This window comes from Cupressus sempervirens, chromosome 1 (genome assembly GCF_028749045.1).
Source record: "Cupressus sempervirens isolate cs-2001-9-10 chromosome 1, ASM2874904v1, whole genome shotgun sequence".
NCBI classification, from domain to species: domain Eukaryota; kingdom Viridiplantae; phylum Streptophyta; class Pinopsida; order Cupressales; family Cupressaceae; genus Cupressus; species Cupressus sempervirens.
In genome coordinates this window covers 360272176-360294502 of record NC_143118.1, presented here as the reverse complement: position 1 = coordinate 360294502, position 22327 = coordinate 360272176, and the positions used below count along the sequence as shown (strand labels likewise).

The following is a 22327-nucleotide window of genomic DNA, read 5'->3' as shown; positions in this document are numbered from 1 at the left end:
CTTGCATGGTTTCTAAAACTTAGAGTAGGATTTTATTCATGTTTAGTGGAAGTAAAAGTAGATGAATGGAAGATATTGTTGTTAGTGAACCGTGGTGATACTTATGTTCATGCCCTTTCAATGTAACAATGACACTGGGGTACATAAGAATATCAGGATATCGGGATGAGTTTTTGGGACCGGGGGGGGGGCGGGCATAGGGTCTCAATTTTGGGACAATGGAGAGACGACAATGGGTGAGCAGGGGGTAGGGGGTGTTGTAGACTATACATATAGAACTTGAAATGGTAGTTATGAAATGATGTTTTAGTATAACATGCCAAATTGAATTCAACACTTTCAACACCTTTCCCACCACCCACTTCCAATTCATTTTCACTACTGCCATCCTCATTGCTGCTCATTTTGATTTTCTTTGAGATCGAACAATGAATACTGAAAAATTGAAAAAAATTAAAAAAAGGACATTTTAAACTTCAAGCTTTGGAAAAATTGTAAGACAAAAGAATGGAAGGAAATAACATACCTCTTCCAAGCTTCAAGCAAGAGATTCACCCTCTCTTCCTTTTATCACTTGCACTTTCTACTGCTCTTCTTTCAATGGCTTCATCAAACCCTCTTTGCTGCTGCTTTACTTTTTGCTGTGAGAGAAATATGTTGTCCTTCATTTTTGTCATTGCAAAATGGAGACAACACTACGAAACTTCCAATTAAGTTTCATAGTTCTCCAAGATAACTCACCGTATGATTGTCAAAAATTGATCAATTAATCATCCCCAGTCCATATAGTGAGTCTTTTTACTGAAGGTTTTCATCAAGTCATTTTTGTTTTTCAGTTTGGTAACATATACTTGATTTTTGAGGCCTTCAAACTCCTTTTTTGTGTTTTAGTGTGCCTGTTTGGATTGCTTTTGTCTTTATGTTTCCTTAAATTTCTTGCTTTCAGTCACGCCCTTGTTTCGAGCTATCTTGGGACTTAATTGGAGTTGTTAATAGAAAGTTATTAATGTTTAATTGCATGTGTAATTAGGTTTTAGAACCCCGATTGCATATTTTAAATACTAGATCTTATATTTTGATGTTATGTTGCACTTTTTGAAATACATGACTTAAAATCACTTTACAATATGTTTTCAAGGCATATATTTGCACTTTTTGATCTTTTAAAGTTATAACTTGTAATGTTCCCCTTATAAAATAAATAATAAATTAAACTTTTGTAACGGGCCGATTGATTTTATGTATCTCGGACCCATTCATATTTTTGTTTCCGTAGTTTGTGTCGCCGTCGGCTATCTTTGTACACCCTCAAAAAGTTTCCTGACGGGTATTTAAGCACGGCTTGCAGGTAGTCTGTAGGTATGCATTCGGGATTATTTCTTTGTGCTGGAAACTCTTGTTTAGGGTTCTCTACTGTTCGCCATTTCGGAAGTGAAAGACCTTCCCTATTTGGCTTATGTGGTTTTGGTTGGATTCAACCCTCACCCTATTCCGTTGGTGCATGTAATACTTCGCTCGGATTGGCAAATCGGGGCATCATCTTTTGGCATATACTATTCATATTATGGTTTATGTTACTATCTGATATTGTCTAATATTATCATTATTTAGTGCAAGAGTGTCTGGTTTCTTGCTCGTATTAATTATATTACATTGTCAAACCTCTCTGCATTTTCCTTGTCGTACAACCTCCATCCTGCCACCGTACGGACACTTGCCATTTCTGTATGCACAGACACCATTCACCCCATTGTACGGCTCCGAAAAACCTAACTACCATACACTGTTTAATTCGTACGGTCACCCCTCTATCCCTGTACAGTCACTCCTGTATCCCCGTACGGTTGTGCTCCCTCAGTCACCATACAACTATCAACTCTCCCACACTGTACATCCACTCATCCACCGTACTGTGGCCCTCCCATTGCATCCATACAGACCCCCAACTGCTCCGCACTGATTCTACCGTATACTACCTCATCCCTCCTCCATTGTACGGTATACACAGACATTGTCAGCTCGGATCATTACAGTGTTGGACAGTATTCACAAACATTATTAGCTTGGATCCCTACAGTGGTATTAGAGCGCTTCGATCCTGCTAGCCTGTGGATAGTGAATGAGAGTTTATAGCCAGAAGAGGACACATTCTGTTGATCAAATGGCTGCCGAACCGGAACCGACCGCTGCCGAACTTGTGGCACTACTGAGGGAACTTGCTAGGAATCAGGCATAGATCACTGATACGCAGCGACTCATGGAAGAAACTTTCAAGAAGTTGGTGGAGAACAAAATATCCAGAGAACAAAATGGTCACAGTGCGGACTCAGTGTCGGGTAAATCAAACCCTCAGCCAGCACGCTGTTGACCTTCCATGCCGACTTTTCCACCACGGATGGAGGCACAACACGGAGGGAGACAACCAACCTTCGAAGAGATGAGAGAAGACTGGAAGAATGCAAACCTTGAAGAATGTATATCCTACAAAGATTACGTAGGTCTGAGAATGAGATATTTGGGAGGCGAAAACAGAGGATACTTTAATGATGATCTTAGAAGAAAGTTGAGTAAGGTAACTCTGTCTCCATTTGACGGATCGGGTTCTATATCTGCGCAAGCGTGGGTAATGAAAGCCGATACCTACTTCCAGCTGAATCCTATGCCAGAAGAAGAAGCAATTAGATATGCCGTGTTGCACTTGGAGGGAGTTGCGCATGAATGGTGGCACCACAACACCATCACATTAGGGCATGATCAAATAAATACTTATGTAGAATTCATGGAGAGATTGATAGAATGATTTGATGTTATAGATCCAGAGCTTAATTTCAAAGATTGGCGCAATTGAGACAAACTAGATCGGTAGATCAATTCATTGCAGAATTTCAGAAACACTCTATTTTGGTCACCGACATTTCCGAAAGAAGGCGGGTAGTGCTCTTCATGGACGGACTGACAGAACCTTTGAAAGGTTGGGTGAAGGGGTTCAATCCTGCCACCGTATCGGAAGCAATCAATAAAGCACGGAGTATGGCATTGTGATCGGCATCATCCTCATCCTCTCGAAGTTACTCACAATCTAAACCGTTGACGTTTCCGAGGGACAAACCTCCGCCCAAAGAGTCGTCGTTGGATGAAGCTACCAGACAGGAACTTCGAAGGAAGAAATTGTGTTTCAATTGCAAGGGACCTTGGGAGCTTGGCCACTGATGCCTCGGGAAGGGGAAGATCCATTACATTGAGGTCGTATCTGATGATGAGGACAAATAGGAAGAAATGCCGGTTGAAGATAACCAACCCCACAATGACACCAACATGGTCAGTTTAAACCGTACGGAGAGAATTGCCGCTTTGGTATAATGCGGAGGAACCATTGCCTTGGTCGGCAGCCCAAGGTGCACAGTTTTTCGTGTACGGGGTACCCTTCAAGGACAAAGGGTTACGATGATGTTGGATAGCGGGGCTACTCTAAATTTCATAAACTCATACTTGGTAAAACGAAGAGGTTTCCCTACGGAGGCGCATGCAGGCTTTCAGGTCAAGGTAACTGGAGGGAGTTTCCTGCCTTGCACGCACCTTGTTCCTCAGCTGAGTATCACAATGGCAATCACACGGTGATTGAGGACTTCTTCATAGTGGACCTGGCTGACATGGAAGTTATTCTTGGCATACAGTGGATGGAGACCCTTGATGAATACACTCAGAGTTTCAAATGGATGGACTTCACTTTTGTGGTTGACGGAAAGAAGGTTGTCCTTCGAGGAATGACAAATGAAGGTCCGAAGGAAGTTTCTGCGCATCGGATGGGGGCAATCTTTCGGCACGACGACATTGCGTGGGCTGCGCATTGTCTTATCTTGGCGGAACCTTTAAAGGGGCGTTGAACACCTCCACAGGATGATGAACTTCAGGATATTTTAAGTAGACATGATAGAGTTTTGATGGATATTCCTCTTGGCATACCACCTCATTGGGGGTTTGAACACACATTGAGTTGGAATCAGGAGCAAAGCTAGTCATAACCACACCGTACCACCACCCCAAGAAATTTGAAGATGAGATCGAAAGGACGATTCAGGAATTGCTAGAGAAAGGATGGATCTGTCCTAGTTCTAGCCCATTCGCATCATTTGTGGTGTTGGTCAAAAAGAAGGACAAGATGATGCGCATGTGTGTGGACTACTGCCCATTGAACAAAAAAACAATAAAGAACAAATATCCCATTCCAAGGATAGATGAGATGCTAGATGAACTGCATGGCGTAGTCTATTTTTCAAAAATAGATCTCCGTTCCGGATACCATTAGATCTGCATGAGGAAAGAAGATGTGGAGAAAACGACTTTTTGTTGTCACTATGGACATTATGAGTTTCTGGTCATGCCGTTCGGACTGACCAATGCACCTGCTACATTTCAATCATGCATGAACCGTATCTTCAACAAACAATTGCGTAAGTATTTATTGGTATTCTTTGATGATCTTATTTATAGCAGGACATGGGAGGAGCACCTGAAGCATCTGAATGAAGTTCTAAGTATCATGGAGGAACAGTTCTTGTTCGCCAAGCAGTCCAAATGTGAATTTGGTATGATAGAAATATTGTACTTGGGTCATGTTGTTAGTAAATACGGAGTTCAAGTGCATCAAGAGAAGATTCAGGCTATCCTCGACTGGCCTCCCCCAAAATCACTCACGGATTTTCGAGGATTCTTCGGACTGTGCAGTTACTATAGGAGGTTTGTTAAAGGATTCTCTCAGCTCGGTGCACTTTAACGGATCTGATGAAGGGGTCATTCCAATGGAACGAAAAAACACAACTCACCTTTGATTAGCTGAAAGAGGCTATGAGCACTTCTCCTGTATTTGCACTACCTAATTTCACTCAACCGTTCATTTTGGAGTGCGACGTGTTCGGGGAAGGCATTGGAGTGGTATTGATGCAAGATAGACATCCCATCACTTATGAGAGCAGGAAGCTTACGCCAATAGAACGCCAATATTCCATCTATGACAAAGAAATGTTGGCCATCGTACATGCGCTAACCAAGTTCCAATAGTATCTGGAAGGTGCCAGGTTTGTCGTCCGTACGGATCATAACAGTTAGAGATATTTTTTGGAGCAACGGTACTTCAACGAACGACAACAAAAATGGGTAAGCAAAGTTCAAGCTTTTGATTTTGACATTGAATATGTGAAAGGGAAGAACAATGTAGTTGCAGATGCCTTGTCCAGAAAACCCACCATCTACTAACTAGACCAGATTTCAGCTGACTAGAAGGCACATCTGTTAGTGGAATATTCCAAAAATACATTTGCCTTTGAAATAATGGATGGCCACACTCACGATGATCGCTACAGAGTGGTGGATGACATCATCTACTAAAAAGACCGGATATACTTGGTGCCCGAATCCAAATTGAAGTAGAAAATCTTGAAGGAAGTGCACGACTCACCTCTAGCTGGACACTCGTGTTTCCACAAAACTTACAGAAGTCTTCGAGAGAGGTTTTCATGGAAAGGACTTAAAGGGGACACGTTGCAATATGTAAGAGAGTTTACAGTCTGCCAACAGAACAAGTCCAAACATACTCTTCCTGCCGGGCTGCTACAACCTTTGCCAATTCCCGAACATAAGTGGGAAAGTATATCAATGGATTTCATAATAGGGCTTCCCAAGGTGAACGGAAAGGATTGTATTTTCGTAGTGGTTGACAGATTGACAAAGTATGCACATTTCTTCGCCATTCCCTCTGACCTTCAGGCTGTACAAGTTGCCGATCTATTCTTTAGAGAAGTTTTTTTTTCTGCACGGGTTACCTCGAAACATCGTCTGTGATTGGGATAGATGATTCATCAGTATCTTTTGGACAGAACTATTTTGGATGGTAGGGACAAAATTATGGCCAAGTACGAGTTAACATCCGCAGATGGACGGACAAACCGAGATTGGGAACAAATGGCTCGAAGGCTACCTTTGGAACTATGTTTCGGCACAACAGCGAACGTAGGTAAAATGGATCCATTTGGGGGAATATTGCTACAATACCACGTACCACATGTCCAGCGGAATGACACCATTCAAAGCTCTGTGCGGGTACGAACCTCTCTCCATTGACACGATTCTGGGTGACAATCGCGCACCAAGGGTGAGGGATTGGCTTTAGGAGGGATAAGACATATTGAGGTGCTTGAAAGAAATCTACTGTGAGCACAAAATCAATAGAAGATGTATGCTGATAGACACAAAATAGAGAGGAGTTTCGAAGTGGGGGATTTGGTCTATCTCCGGCTCCAGCCATACCGACAATCTTCATTAAAGGGAATAGGAAAGGAAAAATTAAAGCCACGATTTTATGGCCCCTATCACGTGGTTCGTTGCATTGGTGAAGTAGCATACGAACTAGAACTTCCGGAGGGAAGCTGGATTCAAAATGTCTTCCATGTATCTCGTCTGAAGAAAGCCATAGGGAAAAACGTCACAGTTGCTACCGACATTCCGCCACTCAACGAAGAAGGAAAGCTCATTTTGGAACCAGTCGAGATCCTCGAAGTATGTGAAAAGACCCTACGGAACTACACTGTGAAGGAATACTTGGTACGCTAGCGACACCTACCATTAGATGACACAACGTGGAAAGGCGAGCACATTCTCTAGCACCTGGCATTGCATTTGCTTGAGGGCAAGCAAACTTTGGGACGGGAGGACTGTAATGTTCCTCTTATAAAATAAATAATAAATTAAACTTTTGTAACGGACCGATTGATTTTATGTATCTCGGACCCATTCATATTTTTGTTTCTGTAGTTTGTGTTTCCGTTGGCTATCTTTGTACACCCTCGGAAAGTTTCCCGACAGGGTATTTAAGCACGGCTAGTAGGTAGTCTGTAGGTATGCATTCGGGATTATTTCTTTGTGCTGCGAACTCCTATTTAGGGTTCTCTGCTGTTTGCCATTTCGGAAGTGAAAGACCTTCCCTATTTGGCTTATGCGGTGAATCCCTCACCCTATTCCATTGGTGCATGTAATACTTCACTCGAATTGGCAAATCAGAGCATTATCTTTCGGCATATACTATTCATATTATGGTTTCTGTTACTATCTGATATTGTCTAATATTATCATTATTTAGCGCAAGAGTGTTTGGTTTTCTGCTCGTATTAATTATATTACACTGTCAAACCTCTCTACATTTTCCTTACCGTACACCGTCCATCTTGCTACTGTACGGACACTTGCCATTTTCATACGCACGAACACCGTTCACCCCACCGTATGGCTCCAAAAAAGCCCAACTACCATACATTGTTTAATTCGTATGGTCACCTATCTATCCCCGTACGGTCGTGCTCCCACAGTCACCGTACAGCTATCAACTCTCCCATACTGTACATCCACTCATCCACCGTACTGTGCCCCTCCCATTGCATCTGTATGGACCCCCAATTGTTCTGTACTGATTCTACCGTACACTACCTCATCACTCCTCCACTGTACGGTATACACAGACATTGTCAGCTCGGATCATTACAGTGTTGGACAGTATTCACAGACGTTATCAGCTTGGATCCCTACATAACTTAAGTCATTTAAGTTATAAAGTACACTTATTAGTCTAATTTGATGTTATGTTGCACTTTATTGTTATAACTAAAATCACTTAAGTGAAAATCTAACTTTTCCAACCCATTTACATGACACATAATTTTTTTGTGTAAATATGGAATGGACCCCAAAAAGTGAGATTCACTTAAGTGAATCAATTTAACACGTGCAAAATAGAAACAAGTACGTGCAAGTCATTTAGACATGTAGTTGCACCCAAAAAATCTGATTTTGCTTGTTTTTCCTCACTTTAAGAGGCAAATCGCACTTTTTTGGAGTCAACTGCATATTGCATGTGACATTTTTTGAATATGCAATATGTATTAACCTTCAAAATCCACGATTGGCTGGCAAAAAATACTTATTTTCTATCAAAACAGATTGGCTGGGTGGTTTTACTTGCATTTTATTGTGCAAATTCCAATTTGCTCATTTGCATGTAAAATGCAATATGTAATCCTCCCCAAAAAGTGTGACCAGCTCTATGCTTGGGATTTTATGCAAGAAGGGAACATGTAAATGAGCTTGAAAAGTGCGATTCGGCATTAAAGTGCAATATGTAATGCATAAAAGGGCTGGAAAAGTTCGATTTCTTCCTCTTTTGCATTATTGCAACTTTTTTAAAATATGAAAATGCTCCTAAAAAGTCCAATTTACTGGTTGCCTCCAACCAAAACATGCATATGCAAGCCTAAAGTGCGATTTGCACTTAGAAGGATAAAATGAAATTTGTAGATGATCATGAAATGTGCGATTTGCATGGAAAGGCAAAATATGTAATATGCATTATGTTTTGAAAACCCCAATTCGCATAAAGGCATCCTTATCCAACATGTAAATTAGCTGGAAAAGCCTGATTTACACTAGAAACATGCATTTCAACATGAAAAGTTCACTCTATTTGGGCATTTGAGTTTATATGTGCTTCCTCATTGCATATACACCATATTTTAAATATGGATTGTGGCTTGAAAACCTCGATTTGTTTATGCATTTCAACTTCACGCTCTTGCCATTACATTTAACACATGTAAATGCTCATTTAAGACCCGATTTTGGGTGTTTGAAGGGAGAACGTTATATGCCAAGAGACTGGAAAAGCCCGATTTGTCTTTCTATTGCCATTCACTCAACATTTTAAATATGCAAGTCATAAGGAAAAGTGCGATCTGCACTAGAAGCTTGTTACTTGCACATTTTTAAATATGCAAATGGGCCGGGAGAGCCCAATTTGCATGAGAAATGTAAAATGCAATGTATAATGGGAAATGAAAAGTGTGATCTCCACTTAAAGGACTCATTTTTACGTCATTTAAATGTGTAATATAGTTGGAAAAGTCCAATTTTAGGGCCAAGTGGAAGACTTTTGAAAGCTCTGAATGCTATGTGTAAATGCAATTGAAAAAGCCGATTTTGGAGAAGAGAGTTTCATTCCAACTTCTTCTTGCTCCAAGATTTACTATTTGCTCTCCAATTAAGTGTAAGATTTGAGTTTTGTTTGCATTTCTTGTTCTTATTGCTTGTTTGTTGCATTCTTTTGCTCTTTGCTTTCCATTTGTTTATTTGTAGCCCCAGATTTTTGTTCTAAGTTCACAAATAAATTCAAACTCTCATTCCTTGAATGCAAATATGGGTTTTTCCCAAAAATGGGTTTTCTTGCAAGATTGAGATGTTTGAAAGTCTTCACTTTGTGTCAAAACAAGAGATGTTTTTCTTTTCTTTTCCTTGGTTTGTAAATATGCTGGTTTGTTTATTTTTGCTTGCTTTTGTTGCTTTTAGAGAGAAAGTTTGTGAAGAAAAAGTTGAAAGTTTCCCCCAAAGAATGAAAGTATCTCTCCATATTTCCAACCTTCATATTATGTAATCGGACTTTTAAAACCCAATTACACATTTCCATTAAGTTTTAAATGGTGAGTTTTGATCATATGTAAATGCATTTCTAAATCCCAATTTTGGGGAAAACTCTCGTTTTTAAACATGAAGTTTCCTGTCCACATGCTTTCAAACTACATCTACTTGCATTCTTTGCCCATATGCAATCCACCCGGAAAAACCTGATTTTGGTCATTTCTTGCCCAAAATAGAAGTTGTTCTTACCATTTCTAACCTACCTAAGTGTTCAAAAAGTATCTAAATCATACTCAAAACTCTTATCCTCCATGGATCTGCCATCATTGTCCGCCCGTGGCTATACAGCCACGAAAATGCACTTCCTTTACATTGCTTTTTTCAACTTTTTAAAAAATTAACTAAGTCCTCTCCTTCATATGGAAGTGCATTTTCGTGGCTGTATAGACATTGCCTCATTGTCCAAATCTTGAAACCCTCGTGGATTCAGTCCAATTAGTATTTTCATGTTACAGTGAACTTTTCAAGTCAAGATATGTTAGAATTTCTTCACAGAATAGAGATATCTTGTCAATAAGATGCTTCGAATCAAAAGAAGCAATGCTTCATTTGGTCTCCACTTTCCCCATGGCTGTCCCAAAACCTGAGTTCATGTGGGAATGCACCAAGAATTTTTTTTCAAAATAAAAATAAAAAAAATCAGTTAATGATGCTGATGGGAAAGTTGTTTTGAGTTTACATCCTGACATCATTGAGAAGGTTTTTGAAGTGTTAGTAAATCCAGAATGTATAGATTTGGTAAAGGAGAATTCACAACAATTGTAGAATGGGAAAAAGCTTGACTACATCAAGTTTTCAAATGACAACTGGCTGATCAACATGAGAATCGGGAGGCTATCAAAAGATGCCACACCATAGTCATCAAAGGATGTAATAGCTCAGATTACAGGAACCCCCAACAACTTTAACATTTTCATCATTTTGCTTAGAGGATATGTTGTGTAATTGAATTGCACGTGCCTTCAACAATGTGATTGAATAAGTCTTCTTTCTAGTTTGACTTAGTCAAGGTGGTTGAGATTCTCCCACCGTTTTCTCCTCTTTTTTCTCACTCCTTTACCTATATAAAGGAGTGACCCTCATTGTCAATAATCATCTTTTCATATATACAAGAAAGCTCTGCAAAACTTGTGTAAGCATAACTGTGATTTGTAGTACAAGTTTTGAAAGAAAGGTGAATACAAGAAACAATTTGTTTCGAAGTTGTGACTGGAAGTAATTGTTGTAATACAAATTAGACGCTGTGATTTTAATTTGTGTTACTATCTTTATTTCATGCTAATCTTGTTTATATTTGAAGCAAAGTGAGTAGGGGAAACAATTTGTTTTGAAGCTGTGTTTGGAAGCAATTGTTGTGAAAGCTGTGTGGAAGCAATTGTAGTGAAATAAATTAGAAGCTCTTGCTGTAGTTTGTATTGCTGTCTTATAGTCATGAATATTATTAGACTTAAGTTACTTTCATGTCTGTGAATTGGAATAACTTATAGGCTTAGCATTTAGAAATCAACTACATTTGGAAGTTTGTGTGCCCCAATAGTACTAATTTACTTTCATAGATTACAAGAAATAGACATAAATCTAAGCCGATAGTTTTCAATCAGCCCATGAGTTGGTGTGAGATTATCAGTATCATTGTTTTGAATTTTAAGATAGAAGTGTAGTTAAGAGGTCCATCTTGCCCATTACTTGCTCTGCAAGTAAGTGATTTTTTTCCTGAAACAAGAGGAAAGAATATTGGTTACACCCTTTAAAAGTATCTCTAAACTTCTTGCTTACTTTGAGTTGATCCAAGGAACAATGAGAAGGGGGAGCCTTCCCTTTAAAGTAGGAGAGACTTTGTCTCACATACTGTCACTAGTACTCCTATTTCGCAACAGAGTTTATACAAATTGTCATTTGCAAAATATCCACCCAACAAAATACAACTAATAAACCAAAACAAACTAAAATGCATGTTAGGGTGGGAGGAAGGGCCCACATAAAAAAAATAAAATTGAATCAATATTTTAAAAGAATTTTATGTTTTAGTTAAGCTTCCATTGCTCATTTCCGTCGGGTATTGCCGTCCAACCTAGGGACGGTTGAGGGACAGCTAATGCATTCCCTATCGTCCCAAATATATTTTTGTTTGTGTCCCTAGGTTTCTGGGATGTTTCTAGTTGATTTAAAAAAATCAGGTATAGAGGGGAGGGGGGCACGTCATCTTCCTATGTCCAAGTCCAAGCACTGTTTTATGTATGGAGATGGGGGTTTTAAGACCACAGATGCGTTGCTGGGTAATGTAGCTTGGAACTCATCAAGCAGTTATATTTTGCATCAATTTTCCTAAGTAATGATGTCTCAAAAGCACAAGAACACGATGAGTTAGTTCAGATTATAATTTTGTTTGGTTGTTTAGGCCTTCATTGATTATTAGACATATTTATGTCATAAATAAATAGCACGCAGTTTTCTAATTCTGCCAACCCTTGTATATAATAAATTATGCAACATAAAAATATAATTTAATCACCATTTTGCTTTTGTTTGCAATCTCATAATAGAAAATTAAGTTACATGTGTATCAATAAAGCGACTACAACAATATTTAATGAAAAGATTTCAATGTATTGAATTTTGCTGAACTCTCCCTTTTGCAATAAGTCAGATATATCATTTGTACAAGAACTCAAATAAGTTCTCTTATTCATATTTGCCCATACATACTTCAACAAAAGTAGATTATATACATATACTTTTTAATACAACTAAAACGTTATATTTCACTTTCACAAATGAAACATGAAGAATACTTGCATATATAGGATTAATAATACAATGATATATGAATGTTTACAATTTTTCAAACTGATTTTTTATATAAGAACATATTAATCTGTCACTATTAATATTATGTTGAAGTTCTGTGCATCATTTTCATGTAAAATGCTTCCAGCTACATTTTTGTTGTACATTAATTGCCACTAAATTGCTGGCCATTCAAAACCTCATTGTTTACAAGATGTTTTGAGGGGTTTAAGATTGGTGCCATAAGAATAATGCCATTAACTCACTTGACAGTAATTGTTTTGACAGGAAAGATAATGTGTATGAGAACTGGGGGATTCATGCTTGGGGAGATATAAATGTCCAAACACTGTGGGAGAAACCTTTAACTGCCACAGGAGCTGATGATTTTGGTGTGTATTGGGATATTGGGGTGAAGCCTGGTGGAGTTTTGAACTTTATTATTCATAAAGGGGAAACTAAGGTTAGTAAGGAGATTTCTAGCTTTCAGCTTAAGGCCTTGTTGTGGGAACTTCTTAGGTTTCATATTGACTATAGCAAAGAAGGGGGAATGATTACACAATTTGCATGGCTGTATTCTTATGGTAGAGTTTGTCATGAAGCACTGGCAAATGAAGTTGACATCTCTCTATTCATGCAGGATTTATCTGGATCTATAATGGCTGAGGATACTGATATCTGGGTGATTTCAGAGTGTTCATCAGTGTTTAAAGTGAAGCCAGATCTTACTTCAGTGCTTAACGTACGTGAATAAAACCCATCATATTTCAAACCTTGAATATCTTCTGTTGCTCCATGAAATTATTGTATGTTGTATTTGTCATGGTGTCCTACCTTGGTTTTCCTTTGCTTCAAATCATTGAACTTGCTTTAGTACTTGAGCAATATTTTGAAAAACAAGAAGACACAAGGAAAATGCCAAGGAAAGGTGGACAGCTTTAGGAACCTTGAAATTTTGAAAAGAAAAACTGAAAAATTATGAAATAATGGAACAAAACAAACGAATTAAAGACTAGAATCAAGCACATTAAATAATGAAGGCAAGCTTGATTTCTTAACATTCTAAAACAACTAGTTCTGATGCTAAACCAAATCCATTCCCGAAAGCATTCCAGTACTTTGTTCCAAGGGCTATATATTTTTTTAGTAACAAGCAAAATTTTTTGTTCTTTGGTTCTTTCTTAACAAAGGATGTTCAGAATAGATAGGCACAGTAAAATTCAAAATCTGGACAAAGTTCCATTTGACCAATTTTCCTAGAAAAACCATTTGCCACTTTATTTTACACTGCTAATTTCTTCTCAATTTTGCAAATAAAGTCTGACTGATAACATAAGAAATCTTCAGGGCTTAAAAATTAACAAGCTAGCCTCCTTAAAGGTCATATTCATTTTCGTCAATATTTTGAGAGAGTTCCCAGGTTGCAGGTCCCCCTGATTTACACTGGATTAGCTCTACAATGTAATCCTCGCTTCTCTCACGTATTTGACTTGAGGTGCTTTACTGTTCTCTATCTGATTTTTTTTTTTCTCATATTGTCAATTTTCTTTTCCAAAGTTATATGAAATCTAATGATCATATCCTTATTTCCAATAAGATCTAGGATTCCAAACTGAACATATTTCGTCGTCTCTAAGTTGAATTTGGTTCAGTCAAGATTCTGGTTCTCTTCTTATCTCTGAATTGTTATTTTTTATTTTCATTACTCTTATTTTTGTCAGAATTCACACCACAAAAGTTCCATTTTGCTTCTTCCAAGCTTCTCTAGTGTGTTATGTGCCAAATATGGAAGTGACATTATCACTTTAAATGTGCTAATGTCATGCAGCAAGTTCTATTAATTGTTAATTCTGCAACTTCGATCTCGTACTGATCTGATTGTACAGATCGTACAGTTCTAATAAAGTATGACGTTCTTTTAAAGGGATTGGCCTCTTATTTAATCTAACCTAATTGATGTCTATCTTGGGAACATATTATAATGTTCTTATGCATAGTTTTAGTTAGCATCTTTACTAACTAATATATTTCCTTGAAGACACTGATCTTGGCAAAGATATTCACTAATTATATTGGGCTGACTTGGGAGGAGACATGTCCTTTCTAGGGACATGCCTCTTGAGTGCAATATAAAGATGAGGTAAGGATGAGGTTAGAGGACACACATGAGGTAAGGATGAGGTTAGAGGACACACAAGATACAATTAAGTCTGCTCCTCTGCATTACTGCCTTGTACGATTTATTGTAGAGAGAAGAATATTTCAAGAATAATTATTACATTATTGGGAACACTTCATATACAGCTTTGTACATTCAAGACCATCTTCAACATTAATAAAGGTATTATCTAAGTCTGATTTATAGCAGAATTTGCAGAAACTTTACATGGTATCTGTTACATTCCAAAATTTGATCTAATTTTAAAACTTGTTCATAACCGTTGGATTTAACGGATTATTCTTTCATGATCATGTGAAATAGATAGTTATTTATATATGTTGTATTAACTGTTAATGAAGATGGTCATTATTCATTAATTGTTATTTGATGTTAACAGATTTTTAAATTATGATTAATAATTTAAAGTCTTTTAAATGTTTATATGAAATTATTATGAATTGTTATTATGGCGGGACCTCCTTTCTACAGGTTGCCTGGATGGTTGGACTGGTTCTTATTCTTTGGAACCTTTGGTTGGAAAGGAATCGCAGAATTTTTTGTGATTTCAAATTGGATAGCCTTCAGCTGTGGAGGAAGATTCTTGGTAGGCTTCAGGAGACTATTTTCGCAAAATGTGATATGTTTGAAAGCATAGAGTTGGGTGATCAAGCTATTGTGAGGAATCTGAAGCTGGATGGTATTAACCCGGGGCATACTTTTGGAAAAAGGCAGAGTTATGGTAAGCAACGAGTATGTAGGGTTGGGAGATGAACCCCTCCCTCGGTTGGAATCTTGAAGATTAATACTGATAGTTCTTCTAGGGGGAATCCTGGTCAGGTTGGCATTGGTGCTATTGGTAGAAATAATGAGGGTGGCGTGGTTTTTCTTTTCTCTATCTATAAGGGTCAGCACTCTAATAATTTGATGGAGGCCTTGGCCCTTAAGTCTTGGCCCTTAAGTCTGCTGTTGAGAGAGGATGCTCTTTAGGCTGGAAAAAGATCATCTGTGAGTTTGACTCTTAGATTGTTGTTGATATGCTACATAACCAGAGGTTGGAGAATGTTAAATGGGAGCTAGCCTCTTTGGTAAGATAGATTTTATATTTGTGTAGTGCCCTGGATTCTATCTCCTTTCGCCATATCCCTTGTGAATGGAACAAAGTGGCAGATTGTTTGGCAAAGTGGGCTTCAGAGAATGTGGATAGTTGGGATATTAGTGGTAGGGATGAATTACCTCCTGAATATTGTGGGATTATTGATTAGCTTTTATTGGAGGATAGACGTATGTAGTGCTTCTATGGGCCTCTAGCCTTTGCTTTGTAATCTGAAGTTTATTGAATAATTTTTTACCCCTTTTTCAATAAAAAAAAGTAAAAAAAATAAATTTTTTTTGTTATTATGGCGGAAGTATTTTCACGAGTGATTGCAGGAGAAGATGAAGGGGGGGAAGCATTGCTAAATGGGATCATCGGAATGAGATGCTCGCTTAGTTCAGTCATTAGGATTCGTAGGTGTGACCTTAAACTTCTTTGATAAGGACCCGACGACTTGAACACAGGATACATTTGTAGGACCCACATGAGCTATTAAGAAAATAATCTAAGAAAACATAAAATAATCTAATTAAAATATAAAATGTACCTCAAGGGATTTTAATTGATCTTTCATCATATTATTATATATATGTATATATATACGTACATATAAATATAAAAATGAAATGGCACCATTATATTATAATGACTTAATAAAATGATGTCACCCCATTGATATATTCACATGAACGTACGTATATACATACTATAAAAATAAACCGAATTATAATTTTTCCATCTCTTTCTTCCAACCTCTTATTTTTCTTTTCTTTTCAAGCGATTTAACACTTGGCAATTTGAATTGACAAATAATCTTTTATTTTACGGAAGCCAAGAAGTCTCAATCACTCTCCATATATGAAAGGTGTGAGAGAGAGATGGATACCATAATCCATATTCCCGTTTTCATTTTGCTGCTACGTTTTCAAAATCTCTTTGCCTCCACAACACTCAACTTCTTCCCATTTACCAATTAATTACTTCCGCCGATACCCTGCAATATCGATTATTAAGCTTTGTTCAAGTAGTACGACTTCTTCTCTTTGTCATGCAAGTATTCGGGCTAAGAATCAAAGATTTTATGCATTGAAAGTGACGTCTCAAACAACTGGAGGGAGCTGATCGATTGGCAAGTTCTTCAAACAATACCGTATTCTTATCAGGTCATGAATTACCATTCCAATGTTTTAAATACAATTTCTACCGCAGTCGGCTAGGCACAAGAAATTCTTCTTTTTTTAATCTATGATCACGTTATGCTGAATGATCCTTGTCATTTATAATGGATTTTCTTCTTACTCTCAAAGCTTCCGGAATCATCATAAAAGAAGTTAAATAGTATCTCTTAAAGAAGAGTTTCAAAGTGTAATAAGGACTTGGAGAATGATACTGATCTTAAGAACAATGTTTTATTTTGTCACAATTTATGATAAAAGATATAAACAATGATCAAGTGTAGAATGCTTATAACTATCCAAACCCCTGGGATTCACCGACATTATAGCCATGAAATGGTGAAGAGGTGTAAAGGGCAGAACGCTCATAATCTTCCAAAACACCTGGGAATCACTGGTTGTGTAGCCATGAATGGTGAAGAGGTGGAATAAATCTGCAAGAAAGCAGAAGAGAAATTAGACATGAATAACTTAAATGAAATATACTTAATAGCTCATGCTCATCCCTGTAATGAAACCTGTTGTCAAGTCGAGCAGTGGTGATCGGGTCATTGAGCCCATCGGAAATCTTTGGCCAAGGTAGTTTATAGGCATGTTTGCCATCTAATGATCACTTGATGTCAGTGGTGCTAGTTATGCAAGCATGAGCGTTTCATAACTATGTAGACATTCTAAACACCAAGATGTTCAGGTGGCTGGACTAAGAACATTCCAAACCCGATCCCGAGGTAGGGAGGGCCTTTCTAATTTAATAGATTGTGTGGGGATAAAAATGATATGATAATTTTGATACTATATGTTGATGATTTACTATTTACAGGTGATGATCATCTTATAGATCAATGCAAGAAAGATCTAATTAGAGAATTTGAAATGAAAGAATTAGGACTCCATTACTTTGTAGGACGGGAAGTATGGAAGAATTTTGACAGCATCATACTTAATCAAGGAAAGTATACATTAGACATCTTGAAGAGATTTGGAATGTGGAATTGCAGGCTTATGTCTTCTCCAATGGAGACTAATCTACATAAATTTAAGGAAGTAGCAACAGAATCACCCTCCATAGATTTTACTCTTTACAGACAGATGATTGGGTCTCTTATGTAGTTGGTAAATACAAGACTTGATAGTTGCTATGTTGTTAATGCTTTAAGTCAGTTTATGTGTGAGCCAAAGGAGATTCACCTAGTTGTAGTCAAACACATCATGAGATACTTACAAGGCACTCTTAACCTTGGGCTCAAGTATGAGAAAGTTGACTTGGACCTACATGGGTACACAGACTCAGTTTGGGCTGGAAGTGTTACTGATAGGAAAAACCCTTTAGGATGTTGGTTCAGTTCAGGCTCAACGATGATATCTTGGATATGTAGAAAGCAAGCATTAGTAGCATAGAGTTCCACAGAAGCTGAATACATTGCTGCAACAATGGCCTCTCGGGAGGCAGTTTGGCTCAGAAAGTTACTTGTGGGATTATTTGGTTAACCCATGAATTCTACTATTATTCATTGTGATAATTAGAGTTCCATTAAGCTTTCTGTGAATCCAGTTTTTCATGACAAGTCCAAGCATATTGAAATTCCTTACCATTATGTAAGAGATATGGTAGACAAGACTACTGCAAAATTAGAATACATTTGCACTGCAGATCAAACATCAGATATTCTTACCATACCTCTCTCTCTCGAGTGAAGATAGATCACTTCAGGAAAAGACTTGGTATGGTTGAATTGTAATACATTTGTATTCTTTAATTATTAATAATTTTGAATTAAGATTATTATTGTCAGGCTATTGACTGTTATGGGCTTCACCATATGTATTCATTACCTAAGAGGTGACGATCTCTGAGATAATGAATACTTGTATAAAAGACATTATGAGAGATGATGATCTCTTAGATAATGTGTTGAATGGTAGAGATCTAGTATCAGATCGAGATGAGTTCAAGATCACATTGTGATGTGGACATTTCTATGTCTATGTGTCACAACTTGGATAAAGGAAAAATTTAATGATTCTCCAGAGTTTTATCCTATGAATTGGTAGATCTTAACTCAGGATCATATTGTGATATAGGTCTGCCAGTACCTATCAGTCACAACTTGGATAAAGGAAGAATTTAATCATTCTCCAGATTTTATCTTGTATATTGCATTCCATGCAATATTGTTATCACAAGTATAAGTGGTAAGTCATATTACAAGCATAGTAATATGAAATAGTATCATGTGTTCAATGATACCGCATGCTTAGAAGATTTAGATAGATATAGAGTATCAATTTATGCTTATATATCTTAATTGATGATGCTAGATATGTTATCTCTCAGTATGATTATCAAGTTAAGAGGGAGCATTAATTTTGTAACTTCGATCTCATACTGATCTAATTGTACAAATTGTACAGTTCTAATAAAGCATGAAGTTCTTTTAAAGGGATTGGTCTCTTATTTAATCTAACCTAATCGGTGTCTATCTTGGGAAGATATTATAATGTTCTTATGCATAGTTTTAGTTAGTATCTTTACTAACTAATATATTTCCTTGAAGACGACGATCTTGGCAATGATATTCACTAACTATATTGGGCCGACTTGGAGGAGACATGTGCTTTCTTAGGACATGCCTCTTGAGTGCAATATAAAGTTGAGGTAAGGAGGAGGTTAGAGGACACAGATACAATTAAGTTTGCTTCTCTACATTACTGCCTTGTACGATTTATTGTAGAGAGAAGAATATTTCAAGAATAATTATTACATTATTGGGTACACTTCATATACAGGTCGGTACATTCAAGAGCATCTTCAGCAATAAGAAAGGTATTATCTAAGTCTGATTTATAGCAGAATTTGCAGAAACTTTACATTAATAACAAAGGAATAATGTGAAGAATAATACATAGCAAACATACGACACATTCAAATGGTAGAATTTTACTTTTTTGATTGCACCAAAGTCTTACATTACCATCATTACCAACATGACCTTCATTGTTCTGGACTACCCCTACATATAGCACTCTAGTTGGTTAGGTATATCAATTGTCGCAACCCTTCGGTACAACTTATTTCTTAACAAATCTACTAATAGTGCCTACTAATTACTTATTATTAGCCCAAATTTTGTCCTCTTCTAGATGACCAAAATCAAAATGAGCTAGTCTAGCAAGAAATTTTCATATTGGGACAGGTGAGAAGACGTCCTTGGAGTAGGGATTGTAGTTTCTCACACAATCTATTGTCGAAGCAGTTTCAAACCCCTCTCTATTGCTAGCTGCTTTACTTGTGTCACTTGCAAAAGCCTCTCTGCATCGATCTGATCCTTCTTTGCGGTGGCCAGTTTTCCATCTCTATTTGCCTGTGTGGCTTTCTCTTGTTCTAGCTTAACCTCCAAGTTCTGTACTCTCATCCAAGATAACTTTCCCATGTCGCCCTATGTAGGTCCATGAAGGTACTTGTGAATGTTTCTTCCATCTGTGAGAGTATGACCATCATGGTTGGTTGTCCTGCATACACCTGTAAAGTCTACGACGCTCTCCGTCACTGGATTTGGTCTTCTACCTCATTTTTGGGCCACCCTTGTTCTACAAAGCGCTTTTTAAATTCCTGATGACATACCTCACATAATCTGTTGTAGTGATTCAGCTGCTAAGAGTACTGATCTCATATCTTATTCCTTTGTTTGTTTGATCATTTTTTGAGTGGCACGAGTCATGACTACTAATTTTGCTAGCAATCCCTATGTTGAATCTCCAAATAATTGTATTCTTTCTACACTTGCTGTAGCTCCACCCTCTAGATTTCTTACGTGCTAGATCTCTACCTCCATCCCTCTTGTTTTCAACTGGCGATCCACATCCTCAGGTCCCCCTAATCAAGGTGGACGAGGGTGGAGGTATGTCTTCCACCCCCATCTAAAGTTTGGCGAACAATCTATCAACCTCGTTCTCCCAGTTCTTAGCATCCATTCCCACAGTGTGCTCCTTTTCAACATTTGAGGGCATGATTCCCAAAGGGACTAATGGTATAGGAGGAGGAAATGATGGGCTAGTCTGGGCCGATGATACTCATGTTGGTGTGACTACCAATGCAATCGACTCGGTTGTCTTCACCCCTTGTGAAGTAGTGATGCTTATGGTGTGAGTGAATTTCTTATGTGATCTAATGTCTACCACCTTCGCATGTAGAATTTGTTCTGTAGGAACTAAATGTGCTATTGACAAGAGTTGACATAAACGATATCCTCTTCGCCCCCCAATCTGGGAAGGAGGACGTACTACCAACCCTTTCTCTGTCATCTTGGTTGCCCCAATCTTTATGCTAGTTGTACTTCTAGACATGCCAATGGTTGTGCGCCCTGTTGTACCTCTAGATGTTTCGATTGTGATTGCCATACTCCCAATTGCCATACTTCCAACTGTGTCCTTGCTGCTATTCGTATGGCTACCATGTGTATAGCTGCCAAATCCTCTATCCTTTGTATGTGAGTTGTCATTCATTTCTTTTGGTCAAGCTCTTGTAGCAATCGCTTCCAATTTTATAAGGGTCCTGATATAGGTACAAATTCCATTTCTCCAAATGTTTTTTCTGTAATGTCTTCTCTAGTATGGATGGGTGAAAATTGGAATTCCTCCCTTTCTTTTGAACTAGAGTTTGAACTAGAAGATGTGTCCTGGGCAACAATCTCCTTTTGCTAAGAACTCTCAGTGCTATGAGTGCTAGCTGAAATTTTCTGCCTTATCTTCTTTTCCTCAACTCAACATTCTCTGGTGCAAATGTGTCCATGTGTAGCCAGTAGCTCGTTTCTGGCTTATATGGCTCTACTTGGTTTGCTGGAAGAAAGTTACCCCAATATTTTAGAGCCACTTGGGTACATAGTGCATCCAGGAACAAGGCTATCGCATGGTGGGGCATATAGAACGTTTTATGTTTGAGCTGCAAAAATTCTTTTATCCTTTCAAACAATAGTTGGGCCCAATTATATATCCTTCCATTTTTCAATCCATTTACTTGTGACGACATCCATATGGCTATTTCTGAAGTTTGGCTCCCTCCCTTGAGCTCACTCTTCACTAAATCTACTATGCACTTCCATTCAACATTAGCTATGAATGCATTCTTTAAACTCCTATTGTTGTTCTTGCTCCATATGCTTTCCCACTCTTTCTCAATAAGGTCTTCCTTGCAAATATGTTGTAAACACTTCTTTTTTCTGCTCTATAGTCATTTTGGATTAGGGTTTTGTCGTCGCTTGTCCTCTATTTGGTACCCCAAAATTTTTGCTGAATTCTTTTGGAGCATATGAAATTGTAACAATTTGTTGTAGGTATGTAATTGTGAATTTGTGTGTTTTTCTATCATACCCATACAACATAGTTTAGAGCACAAGTTCAAATACTTTTAAGTAAAAAATTTGCATGAAGATGATTTTGTCTACCTCAGCTTTCTGCAGTGCAGCTTTCTGTGGGTGACTATCCTCCACACTCTTCCACTAGCCTCTGCATTTGCTTCAAAACATGCTTTCAAATGTGACATTCGCAGTTGTAATCTTTTCCTCTGTGCCTTTACTCTTGCTCTTTTTTTGTGTAGAGGAC

At 37.8% G+C, this 22327-nt stretch overlaps 1 protein-coding gene across 4 annotated transcripts in view; it reads left to right on the top strand.

Annotated features, from left to right (window-relative positions):
* Positions 1-22327, top strand: part of LDA (limit dextrinase) — a 338458-nt gene that overhangs the window by 15770 nt on the left and 300361 nt on the right. For all 4 annotated transcript variants that reach the window (XR_016363879.1, XR_016363878.1, XM_089825429.1 and 1 more), the window contains exons 2-3: positions 12589-12763; positions 12941-13042. Coding sequence is in view for 2 of the 4 variants with exons in the window: in XM_089825429.1 (XP_089681555.1) it covers positions 12589-12763; positions 12941-13042 (277 nt within the window). In the remaining 2 variants the exon portion in view is untranslated. The remainder of the gene's footprint in view (positions 1-12588; positions 12764-12940; positions 13043-22327) is intronic.